This window comes from Ornithodoros turicata, chromosome 4 (genome assembly GCF_037126465.1).
Source record: "Ornithodoros turicata isolate Travis chromosome 4, ASM3712646v1, whole genome shotgun sequence".
In the NCBI taxonomy this organism is placed as follows: Eukaryota; Metazoa; Arthropoda; class Arachnida; order Ixodida; family Argasidae; genus Ornithodoros; species Ornithodoros turicata.
Window position 1 is genome coordinate 81,391,684 of NC_088204.1, and position 13,325 is coordinate 81,405,008.

General features: G+C 45.2%; 2 protein-coding genes across 2 annotated transcripts in view; both read left to right on the forward strand.

Annotated features, from left to right (window-relative positions):
- The window catches only part of LOC135392114 (WD repeat domain phosphoinositide-interacting protein 3-like), a 7,094-nt gene extending 3,652 nt beyond the window's left edge, over nt 1-3,442 (forward strand). Inside the window, exons 9-10 of the mRNA XM_064622792.1 lie at nt 126-239; nt 2,258-3,442. Of these exons, the coding sequence (XP_064478862.1) occupies nt 126-239; nt 2,258-2,364 (221 nt within the window). The 3' untranslated portion in view covers nt 2,365-3,442. The remainder of the gene's footprint in view (nt 1-125; nt 240-2,257) is intronic.
- Nucleotides 3,443-7,857: 4,415 nt separating this feature from the next.
- LOC135392115 (mucin-5AC-like) overlaps nt 7,858-13,325 on the forward strand; it is a 72,113-nt gene continuing 66,645 nt past the window's right edge. The window contains exon 1 of the mRNA XM_064622794.1: nt 7,858-7,949. The gene's annotated coding sequence lies outside the window, so the exon portion shown is untranslated. The remainder of the gene's footprint in view (nt 7,950-13,325) is intronic.

The following is a 13,325-nucleotide window of genomic DNA, read 5'->3' on the forward strand; positions in this document are numbered from 1 at the left end:
GAGGAAAGGAAAGAGAAACAGACTAGGTGAGATATCCGCAGAATGTGCTACATTTTATCGCTTCTCTTCTTGTCATAACGACTATGTGTTTTCTTTTTGTGTGTGTGCTTTTTGTCTCTAAAGCCTCGCTTCTGCGTTGCTGCCCAAATACTTCAACTCTCAGTGGAGTTTTTCTAAGTTCCAAGTTCCTGGTGGTTCCCCCTGCATCTGTGCGTTTGGTGACTGCCGTTCTGTTATTGGTGAGTTCAGATAACTTGATGCTTCATTGAAAAAAAAAAAAAACAATTATTAATAAATTAATCAATGATAATATTTATTTATTTATAGTATAATACTTATTTTTTTATTATTTCATTAAAATAAAATAAAAATGTTTTGGTCAGCGTCTGTCGCTGGTCGGTGCTTCCTGGAAATAACCTCAGGGCCTCTTCTAAAACATTGGGGTTTACAACCATGGCTGCGAAACGTTCTGCAGCGGAAAATAACTCGACGGGCTTCGATTGTCCAGCTCCAGGGTGAATTCCAACGGTTTGCTGTGTTGGATCGTGTCAGGCGAGATGAGTTTCGGTTTGGAGTCTTGCATTTGCCAAATTTTTACGCATCTATGGCCCACTTTGCTGTAAAAGTTGGAATGCAGTTAACTGTCCTATACATTTATCTAGCATAATATGGGGAGCAGTCTCACAACCTCCTTAAAAACACAGAACCCCTTCGGATCACTGAGAGCCCTGCGCAAATCGTGAACATTATTCTTGATCATCTGATGATCCATGCAACAAGTATTTCCTCTATTTTGCATTCACAAAGGATAACTTTTCTTGCCAAGCTTGGCTGACATCTCATGGCCATGTCTTGTTCGCACGTTCGAACTCATCAATGTCATCGACCGGTGGACTTTTCATTAGTATCGCTGAATGCTGGATTATGGTAAAATCCCAGTTGTATTGATACTTCACACAACGACATACATTACACAACAAACAAAGGAGGCTGCCATCTTCAGTCTGCGTGTAATAGTGCATATGGCGATTCTGGGGCTACGCTGCGTTGCATGTGCCCGTGAATGCGAGTTGGAGACTATAGGAGACACCAGGGGTGTCTCCGAATGCTGGGAGTCTCCATGCTTAGTCAAAGGGCTGTCTTTGACAGTGACCAGCAACCGTTAACTGCTCTGGTTATCACACCTTTGTTCCCCGTCCGGATTTGTGCTTTCTGGAAAGGACCACCGCTGTGTTCACAGCACTGTGCCTAGACCTATTCTTGCCAGTTCGCAACCCTATCGGGGCCCAACAATTGTCACGTCCCAACCTGCTCTTCCACGGTATTTGCTCATGCATATTATAGAGCCCGAAGTTTTACGGTTTTGCCCGATTCTTCCCCGAATTGAAAGTCGCCTCTTTAGGGTGAAATCCGATTTTTAGCCGGGAAATTGCCCTCACTGGGATGTCTGTTGGAATACACTAACTTACTTGTTTAACTTAAATGCAGTTACATGACCGTTTGTACCAAACGACTACAGTTAGTTTGAGTAACTGAGCACGATTCTCCCTGAATTTAGCACACTGGAAGTTTTTTTCACCCGGATTCGCACGAATTTAGTGCGCACGCTTATTTACCCGATTTTTACCCCCCTGAATTTAGAAAAAAATATTTCCCGAAAACTTCGGGCTCTGTGCATGTAGCATCCATGTATGGTTTGTCTGAGAGGTTGCATTTGAATGTATGTATGAACGTATATTGTCCCTGTAGAGAGCTGTAGCAGCACTAGCTGCACCAACATCGCCTTTGGCCACATGACCCTGTTTGTGCCCTGCCATCTCGCGCTCACGAGACGCGAGCTAGTTACTTCTTCTTCTACTCGAGCGACCGGCCCGAACGGTCAATAAAATAGTTTGGTCCGACTTGACGCCTTTTGTCTCCTGGCCTCACTCAACACGCGACAGAGCTAAAAGGCATTGAAAGATGAAAGTCACTGAAAAGGCCAGCCTCAGAACATCAGTTCTTTCATGTTAAAAGGCGTGGCATGAAAACAGCATGTTGTATTTCAGTGTACTTAATGAATACTGCATTTCTTTCACTCAAAAGAATGTAGCACCAGCAGGATTTTTTACTTAATTACATACTAAAGTATATATTTTTGCAAGTACTTAATACTTTGCTCGAAGCATATTTTCCTGGTACTTCGCCCATCACTGCCAGCACCATTACACCAGCCCGCTTACTCTTTTGATCATGCTTGCTTTCTTTGATCGCGCAGCAATTTGTGCAGACGGGAGCTACTACAAGTTTGTCTTCAACGAAAATGGCCAGTGCACCCGTGATGTTTACACCCAATTTCTAGACTTGGCCGACGACCACTCGTAGACTCGTGCGACCGAGACATCATTGACCATTCAGAGACTGTGATAAAGAGATGGCCAACAGTACAGAGAGACTGCCTTGTGTGTGCAGCGACGGGATGTGCTATAACGTGCTCTTCCTTCAAAACTTTCGAAGGATGCTCTTTAGTTTTGCGGAAGAATGTATGATTGATGTACAGTATGTTTCAATGTGTACTCCCTTGGTTTCCATTCGTTTTTGGAACCATGTTTGGAATTGGTTATCCATTTGGTTACAAGAAAAACTTTTGTCTTTAACCCTTTTTGCATTTCGTGAAGCAGTTGTAGATGGAAGGTTTGCGATGTCGCCCCGTAAAAATTAGCGATGTCACTTTGCAGGCCATCATACTATTTTTGTATGCACGTTCTCTTCATTTTTTTTGTTAACACACTTCTTACCGTCAGTATTATCACAGTCAAGCAGTAGTGCTATAGCATTTTTGAAGATTTTTGTCTCAACTTTCATCGCTGAGTATACTTGAGTTTGTGTCGAATTCATTTTCTTGCTCTCGCAAGGTCTGGTACAATTTTGTTGGATGAGTTGCTGAAAATAAGCAATAATGTGAATTTTTTTTTCTCGTGAGGTTTATGGTGCATAGAAACCTCATGAATTGTAAACGAGCAGAAGAAATACTTTGTGTGCCTGGCAGAAAGATGCCTGATAGAAATATGGATGAGCCTGAAAGGCACATATCTATGCTCGTATCTTTTATTACAGCATATAAAATTAGCGTTGAAGTGCAGATGAGATGGCTTGCATTGAACAGTGTACAGTGGCAGGATATGTTGAAGTCTTATCCGACCAATCTTCTCGCAAAATGTTAGAGGAAGTTATTTCTGGACACTTCAGTGATGCGTTATTCGATTGATCAAACATGCATTCTCACATTTGTTACTGCATGCTTATATAAAGTCTCTTCACAGTAGAACCCTGCAAAGTCTTTGTGTCTCGCATTAAATGCATTTGTACACACGTCTTATGTATTTGAGAGTTTGTTCATTGTATGTATTTCTGTATTTTGATACTGAATAGCTTATTTGTGGATTAAAGTTTTTTTTGTCTACCAGGGTGTCGGAGCGAATCGAAAACCGGAACCGAAAAACGAAAAAAAAAAACGCTATTTTGGTGCGAACCGGAACGGAATCGAAACCGTATACGTTTTTACGCGCTTACGCTCTGCAATGTGCGTTATAGCAGCGCAATCGAATTTACAAAAACCGACCGGAGAAAGCAGCCGCGGACGGCCGACGCGATGCTCTCGTCACGTGGAGAAGGCTCCGTTTTCTCCTCTTTTTATTTTTCCTTTTTCTTCGCAGCTCACGCGCTAGGTGAGCTGCTAAGTATTTAACTCGGTAACAGGGAAGTCATTCGATACGTACAGAAGACGCGAAAAGGAAACATGTTAGGAGGAAATTTCCGACAACTCTAATTACTCTATAGAAGGAGCACGCTGCTGTTAGATGTAACCAGAACGTCGAACCGAAACCGAAAAATGGAATTAACCGGAATTTTTAGCTGGAACTGAACCGTAATTACTAGTGCCATCTTGGAGATGAACCGAACCGATCTAAAAAACTTCGGTTATCGGTTCGGGATACCGATTCAGGTTCGGGTTGGTGTGTGGTGGTGGGTGATGTGGGGAATCGAGCGGTCTGCCTGCCTAGATTGGTGGCACGTTGTTCGGGGAAGGGATGAAAAGTTGGTCGAAAACCAGAAAGAAATGCATAAAAAACGTAACTAAGAGATCTTGTATCATTTTAGCGGCTACTTCTAATTTTGTAGTATATTAGAACCTCGAACTGGTTCCGAAACGGTTTAAAGGCCTCTAAATCGGTTAATCGAACCGATATATGTGAACTCCGGAGCTGAACCGGAACCTAACCTTTATGGCCGAACCCGAAACAAACCGAAAAACGTTTCGGTTCGACGCTCTATGGATGTAAGGCGGAGCGGAGGTAAGAACAGGTGCTAAAAACAAAGACACGCGAACGTTTCACCCGAAATTTTCAAAAGTCGTACGAATTGAACGCATGATTGATGTGGCCAAGAAGAAGAGACTGCGGAACAGGATATATTAAAATATGAGTACATTCGGACTATATAAGGGAATGCAACTCAATGGGAAGCACTGAGATTTCGAAACGACAAACGTGAAGCGAGCATAAAATTACCGCAAAAAACGAAGAGCCGGCTAAAGGAGTGATGGTGGGGTCAAAATAAAATTGGCATCTTCTGCTTTTTTTTTTTTTTTTTTTTTTACACAAGCAGTAGTAGATGATTCTTCAAATCGTCGGGGTTCTTTTTTTTTTTAATTTTTATTTAGGCAGATGGCGTAAACTACTGGGCGCTGTAACGGGAGAAGCGCACTCAAGCAACACAACACGTTGGACCAATATTGGCAATAATGGCCCAATATTGGTCCAACCTTGGACCAGTCTTGGACCAATATCGGGGCCACATTGCCAATATTGGTCCAACATTGGGTCAACATGTTGTGCTGCTTGGGACAGTGTCCATGTACGCAATGGCTATCGGGATCGCTTCCTTCCATGAAACAAGTGAGGATATGGCTAGAATGCCCCCAAGGTGTTGCGCGCAAAGCTCTCTCATTGGCCTTCTTAGGTAGCGTGATACCTGCAAAGTTAAAAGTCGGCAGATGATTAGCACAGTTCCCTCACGAAGTGCGCCCAGGACGCATGATCCTCCTCCCCCAAACGGCATGCGGCCAAGTCGGCATGGAAACAGCTTGTGAACATGATGGAAAGTGCTAACTGAGCTGAGGCTGAAACACACAGACGAATACAACACAAGCCTCAAGGTGTTTAACGCGAACAATTGAAATATGGCATCCGTCGAGAGGAGATTTTCTGCAGAGTTTGCCGAAATTTCTTCAATTGGTCCAGTGCAGATTCAGCTCCAATATGGTAGCAGCACTATCGGTTCGATTCGGGCCAAAAATAGCTGTTATTTTCAATTTTTGGTTCCGTTCGACACTCTGGTAAAAAATCAACCCTTCCCACACTAAAGTGTTGTTCAACAGGAACGCTGGAGCTTTCTTGGTGTAACATCCCATAGAACAACGAAACATAATGCAATGAAAATTACGACCAGTTAGTTGCAAGTGACTTTGCAAAACAGGAAGAAGAAAATCTAACTATTTGCTGTGACCAGTCATCAAAGAAAAAAAAAAAGGAGTAACTACTTAAGAGTTACACGTCATAAGATTGGCCCAGAGTAGCTGTCATCTCCATATTTTTCTTCGTACCTCCACCGCGCATCTCCCACGATTGTGGGCAACCCATTCGTGCGCAATTAATCATCCGCTTAAACGCTACAAAAGAGAAGCACTCTGTTTGGGAACTGCTCCGCCTGTGTACGCGCCGTTTCCGAAACATTCCACGACGTCGTAGTACTATTAGCGTTACGTACAAAGCAAAAACAACCCAGTTCCGTTTTCTGGAACGCGCGTGGGGCGCGTATTTGAAGAAGCGACGACCATGGGCGTTGAACTTGATCCGGAAACCTACTAGTCCTCATTTAGCGACGAGTGGCTTCTTCCGCAGACTCCGTGGGCGAGCACAGCTAACGTAGTTATGAGAAAGGGTTAATGAGATTCAGGAAAGGTCGGGAGAGAAGCGTACTGCTGACCGTTGTCGTCTGCGCCGGAATGACCACGGATACGCCCGAGCTTAGCGCGATGCGGCGGCGCGGTGCTAGGATGCGATGTTGTTGATGACGCTACGGATTGCGTAGGCCGTGCAGGAAGAGGTAGCGCTTTTCTACTTTATTTTTGGGCGTAGTGTGGACACGTGTATGTCAGGCTGGACTCTCCTTCAAACATTGCAGTTTTCCTTCTTACCAGTTTTTAGCGGTTTGGCATTGGTGTCGTTTGGAAAGACCGGGCGATATGAATCTAATAGTGTTTTGAAGTGTTAGTATATTGTTAGTATATACCTATTTGCAACACAGCGCTATTCGGGAACCCTCGAATACCGTTGAGACGACTTGTCGATGAACGAAGTGTTTTACGAAATCAGAACTCAACAATAAAGACGAATCTTTATTATTCCATGAGCACTTTCAGGTCTGTACATAGTCATGATACTGGATGACCAGAGAGCGATATAATCAATTAATATTTAAAAATAAATAAAAAATAAACCATGATTAGTTACATGAGGGACGAATACTGAACAGTACTCGTTTGACCTAGGGTAAGGATGAAGGAAGTGACCTGCCTCGTGGTTGAGCACCGACTTACGAGACGGATGTACACGGTACAGTTCCCCTGAAGTCGGACCAGGATGCGCACTAACTTCCCTGTCTCCCGCTTGCTTCCTCCAGTCCTCTCTCGACGTCTGTACATGACCACAATTGGTTCGCGGTGTTTAACACAAAATCGAAACATACCACTTGGCAGTCATCTGTGGACTCCGGGCATATGGTTCCAGTGGTGTCCGTGATCGACAATCGAAACGATAAATGGAGTCGAAAAAAAAAAAAAAGACAAACAGGGGTTGACCCTTGCATTCAGAAAAGGGGTATCCGCCTTCCGGAGCTTGCACTTCTCCTATTGGCGTACATTATTCACGACCCTCAAGGCCAGAACAGAGCGGAACTCTTTTGCGGTAAACAAGAAAACAACGAGTCACTGAACCGCGTCCTTACATTCTGTGTCCCTCACTGCCACAGATACATCAAACGCTCACCAAGTGGGGGGTTGCATTTCTAAACAAAAACAACCCGTCCGATGGCAGAAGAAAAATCTCGATCGTATAGCATGCAACCCTTCTCCAAAAAAGCGGTTGAGGAAGAGGACGCAATTATCCGAGGATGCACGCTGTATATACTCTGCCTTCGGGGTGCCCTTCGCTTAACTGGACGATAAACGAGTCCGAAGCATCATAAATCAAGATATCCCCCTCGACACACCACCAGGGGGGGTTGTGATACACCACGCGTTTCACCTCTTCTTGCGGCTGCTGCCACGGCTGTTCAACTCTTTCTGAAGGGAGATTGAAATTCACGGAAGAACTTGTATATCTAAACTGCCATCTGTTCCACGTACGAGCGTTAAACAATCTATCTGACTATATCTTTGATGCGTAAATCAAGGGTTAGAATAGAATCTTAGACATTCGGAATTCAAAAAAAGATACGCCAGAAGGTTGGATACCTTTCGAATGTCAGTTCGTTCCTCAATGGACAGTATGCGTGCGCAAATGGCTGTTAAGAAATTCCGTTTCCAAATTTATCTTTCCTTTTTCTTCTTTCTTTCTTTCTTTCTTTTCGCTTCTGCTTGCGGGCCATTAGATACCGGGCCTGACTTTTCGATATCTACCTTTCGGATCTAATTTTTGGTCCGATTAATATAGATTATCTCGGTGTCATCTCCATGTTTGCAACGCACCGCCAGAGTGCACGGAGCCACCGCAGATAATTTGGCCATTAGGAAGAGCATTACTCGAAGCATGCGCGTCACTTGATGTCACAGCTGAACGACCTCCTTCGCCACCCCTGCAGGTAGCCGACGCCATATTGCTGCAAAGCGGTGTTTATGGTGCAAGGAGGTAGGACACTTGCGTATTTCGTCCGTGAGTCCTTGCAGATAGTGGCAACACAGCCCCCATATCACAGGCGGCTGTGGGTCGCAAACATTAATCGATCATATTAAACGCTACAGAGCACGTACCTGTCGATCTGCTGGTGGACTGCATCAAAATGTCGTCCACTAGCTGCCACACAGGCGCGAAGAATGGCATTAATTGCTAAATGGCTGCAGTTTTAATGTCATTCGTGCAGTGCCACACGGAGATATTTGACGACATTTGTCATTCGCCAATGAAATGCCTACTCTCGCTCCCATTGTCTACGCAGAGTAACAATTTTCTCCATGCATAAGACCACGTTGTACTGTGCGCGGGACATATTATTTTATAATTTGAGATCACACTAGAAAGGAAAAGCTGAAAATTTCACTGACAAAATCAAAGGAACGCATGACGGCGAAAAAGGGCGTTACAAACTGATGTGGGGCACAACCTTCGTGGATAATGCCATTCGGGACCCTAATGACATTAGAGAATAATGACATTTGCTCTGCTCATGTGGCACATTGGCGGTTTCATCTCGTGTTCAAACCGGCTCTGTCCACGAGGTTGCAAAGAATCAAAGAATGGCCGCAAACCCTAATTGTAAACCGATCTGAACGACTGTAGCCAGTAGCGCTGCCTGCAACTTATGTTTACCTGTTTCCACGAATTCTGCAGTCAATGATGTACAACGTTCCAGAACTGATTCTTTGCAGACAACGTGCCAGTATTTGACAATGGGCAGCTTTAGCAAACCATTGGAAAGGTTATCGTGCGTATCGGAGCCAATCGCAGTCGTGTGTGACTCCGAATCTTATCCCCTGATTGGTTCCGGTACGGTTCGATGCGAGTCACGTTATATCAACGGTTTGCTAAAACTCTCTATTATAGATGTGGTATTGCGCAATGGTCATCAGAGAATCTCCTTTACTTTGATCAGATTGCGAAGGTAAGAGCCTATATTTCACCCCGAGTTTCACAAACCCGCCGAATCGGTGGAAAGGCCGGACCCTAACCGACTCTGAAGAACCCGATGACGTCATCTGTGCCGTTGCGTTCCCGGAGAAAGAGCAGGCAATCGAACTCGTTTCCGCCGTGGGAAAATGACTTTTGAGAGTTAATGAGTTGGCAGGAAGAAATTAGTTTTGGAATTTAGAGGCTATAATTTGCAAATGGTGCGGCTCATGCGAATAATGATTGGTCATTTGTTTGTTTGATTTTTATTTTTTTATTGTTTGATGGAGTATGGATGCGCATTTTCTTGGGGGCTACCTGGTCTGTATTAACAGAAGCTGCAAAACATCTCTCTCTCTTTCTCTAGGGTACGTGTAAATTGTACTTCTAAATTTAAGGGCCTTTGAACTTCCTATCTGAAGGGGAGGACAATAATATTTCAAGCTGTTATATATTTCGTTTCGTTTTGTGCAGTTGCTCATTAATGAACGATATTTTAAAACTTGGATTGGATTGGCCTGGCTTGCTGCGGCAAAAATGGGTCCACGTTCGTGAAGGCTCTGGAGCCGAATCGGATAACAATTCAGATAACAACAGGATAACAACAGATATGCAGACTCATACTTATAACTACCCAAGCAGCACAATGTACTGAAAGTCGAGTGCAATAGGGGTGGACGGGTATGTGGAATTCCTTGAACAACCTCGTGAAACTAAAGAACATTGATAAGACACATACCGTCCACCCCTATTGCACTCGACTTTCAGTACATTTTGCTGCTTGGGTAGGAACGTTTGTGTGCTAAAAATTTTCTGTGTACGAAGAAAGGGCTGAAGAGAACAACACACAGTGTAAGATCACTCAAACTATGTTAAACAGATTCCGAATTTACGTATTTCTATTAATTATAAAGCGACAAGTCCTCTATATGTAACTACCAGAGATGAACATATTGAGGATTGGAATGTGTCTCGTGTAAGAGTGGTAGTGACGGCACCAGAGAATATGTCTACGCAAAGTGACAGATTTTTCTTACCATACTTACGAAAACGTCACCTTCAATGGACCTCTCCCTGTTTGTAAACAAATGACGTCATAGTGTTCAACAGCGCCACCAATTTGGTAGAGTTCAACTACGTTCGAAGCTATAGAGGTGAACAAGGTCGCGCCCGAAAGCCACGGTCTTGAGGGGATTACGATGGTCCCTGAAAGGGACGTGACCTTCGGTCCATTTGTGGAACCCAGCCCTCCCCTTCCGATATGTTTCGGTTTCAGTCTGTCTACCAACGTCATGATGACGTTTCTCGGGTAGAGGTTTATACACAAAAGTCCATACAAGTACAGATGCATACGTGTCTTAAGACAGAATATCAGATTGCCAGCCAGCACTCCATACACTGTAAACTGGAAAACACCCGTATGGGTGTAAATGGCTTGTCCTATAACTGACACCTCTTTTTACACCGTACATGGTCTGGAACACCCTTTTTAGAGGGTGTATTCCGTGTAAATCACCCCTGGAAAGGGCGCTTTTCTTTCAAAATGCCCTCTTTTGCACCCTTTAAACACCCTTTTAAGAGGCTGTAAGATCATTAAACACCCTCCTAAAAAGGTGTATAAAGGGTGCGAAAGACGGCATTTTCAAGGAAAAGCACCCTTTCAAAGGGCGTTTTACACGGGATACACCCTCTAAAAAGGGTGTTCCAGACCATACGGTGTAAAAAGAGGAGTCAATTATAGGACAAGCGATTTACACCCATAAGGGTGTTTTTCCGTTTTCAGTGTAGATGAAAAGAGGTCGATACTCCGCAGCCTGAACTCAGAAAAAGATGGGGAGAGGGGAGGGGTTAGCCCTGTACAGCAGTAGGGCGTCCACCCCCCACCACCACCCCCCACCCCGCCCTACTGCCTTGTACATGCGTCAGACAAGCACTCGAATCACATTGATTGTTCGGGCGGACACACTACCGAAGCAATTCCCAAAGCAATCGCCTCCCTATAAGAGTGCCACCTCGCGGTCGGAAGCAACGTCACATTACAAGCAATGTTTACGCTGTTTGGTGCTATGGGCCAGAAGAAGAAGAGTAAGCAACGCGCAGCAGCAAAATAACAACAAATGACGCTTTCAAAAGACGAGTCGTGACACGTTATTCATTCGCGTTCTTGACGAAGAACAAACAAAGCTTCGCGACGCCTGTTTCTTTCTCTCGAAGGTTATGGTGCCGCCGCCGCCGCCGCCTTGACAGACAGAATTGCTTAGCCGTGACCTAATCACTGCGCACATCAACATTTCTCCTCTTTCCGCGTATCTCTGAAGGAGAAATCAGGATTTGTGACGCCTTACTTCGCTTTCGGTTTCTTTGATTCGTCATAAGCGGAATTTTGTTACAAAACGGAGCATCCCTGTCCTACTTATTTTTCGTGTACGACAAAGGTAAAGCCGATAGATGAGGCTCATTGGTTCCGGTTATTTGTTTTCTCGCGATTTTGAGTTTGCGACAGTGCAAAGTACTTGAATTATAGTACACCATCGTTATAACGAAATCGCTCTTTCTTTATCGTCCTCGAATTATCGGTTTATTCGAAGTTTCACGCATTTCCGGCTGAAATGCAAGCGTTTCGAACAGGATTCATTTCATTTATTTACCTTATATACCCCATGACGGCTAATTATAGGGATTTTTTGGGGGATTATTTTTTTAGTAGACTGGCCGCCCGACTCCGCTTAGAGCGAACAGTAAACCCAGCTAATGTAGCCTTTTTCTTTCTCTCCCTTTCGTTTTTACACAGAAATTAAAGCTTTGCTTCCTTCCTTCAATACTGCGGTGCTTCTACACGCTTGTAAGCCTATACACTGTTTTTGCGACACTTCCGCTTTTATCGAATTGTCTTTGATATCGAAGTTTTTCCCGGTCCCGTTGGCTTCGTTAAGTCAACGTAATGGCAGCTTTTAATCACGAGCGCCGACTGCCCAGGTCCGTGTCCGAATCCGAGAGTCCCGAGTTCATGAGCCTGTGGCACGGACGATGAGATCGCATAGCTGTCGTCGTCGTCCGTCGTCCCCTTCCTTGAAAGTTTTGTCACGATACCAGTACGGCTTACAAATTGACGATCGTGGTCGGAGGTTGTACCAGTGTGTCGCGTTCGGAGACGGTGCTAGTTGTAGCCGATCGCCAGAGCTAGTGGAAGATCCTGTGTCGTCCGTAATAGTGAGGCTCTGAAGAACGACGGACATCGTGGCGGCTGATGAGGCGTCTGCCACGTCAGAATCCACCGGAGACTCCGTCTGAGTCTCCGGAGTCTGAGAGGAGGAGTCTGAGACGTATCCTCGTTGTGTATGACTGTTTCTGACGGAGACCCAGGCAGCGGATGTATATCTTCGCTGTCGACGGCCGTCTCGCGCAGTGTCTCCTAGTGGACAGGTACGCTGATGTCTGTCCAATACTGTCCCTTGCCGGCTTGGTGTATGACTAGGGATGTGCGAGCGATTCGTGTTCGCTGTTAACGGTCGGGCATTGGGAATTTGCAGCCGAGGGTAGGGGCTTTAAGCAGTTGTGATGCACTAGGAACCGCTTTACGCTTGTCGCGTTCGTCCTGCGGAATACGGCGTTCGGGTACGTCTTCACGATTGCGTACGGGCCCTGCCACGGCAAGAGAAACTTCCTGCGTGCACCTCGTTTGACTGCCGGTGAATGGAGAAGTACGTGGGTCCCCGACGGCGTAGCAGTTTTCCGAAACACATTCGTCGTAGTAGGCTTTCTGGCGCCGTTTTGCTCTGCTGTCGTTGGCTTGAGCGGCTCGGTGCGCCATCTGAAGATTTCGTAGAAGTTGCGCGGCATACTCGGTGGAGATTCGTACTTGTGGTGTATATGCCCTTACGTATCAACTAGCATGTCCTGGGTCGATGTCATTTCTTGTCCAAAAAAATGACAAAAAATACAGATTGTATCCCGTGGAGTCGTGGATACGGGTGCGGTATATGCGTAAGCGGGAGTTGGGTGCCCCCATCGGTCTGGTCTTGACCCACGTAGACGCGGAGCATGTCGACTTTAGTTCGGTTAAGTCTTTCGACGAGGACATCAGACTGTGGGTGATAGGGCGTTGTCCTGGTTTTCTGAATGTCCAGGATAGAATACATCTCCTTGAATACATTACTCTTAAAGGTTCGTCCTTGGTCGGAGTGCTGACTATGAGGCAAACTAAACCGACTGAAAACGTTTGTTATGAGGCAAATCCGCAACTTCTCCTACTTCCTTTGTACGCGCGCAGCGGGAATGCCTCACGCCAGCGCGTGAAATAATCGCTGATAGCGAGAATATATTTGTGGTCTCGAGATGTTTGCGGCAGGGTACCAAGAATATCGGCTGCGAGTCTCTCAAAGGGTACTGTAGACGAGTCGA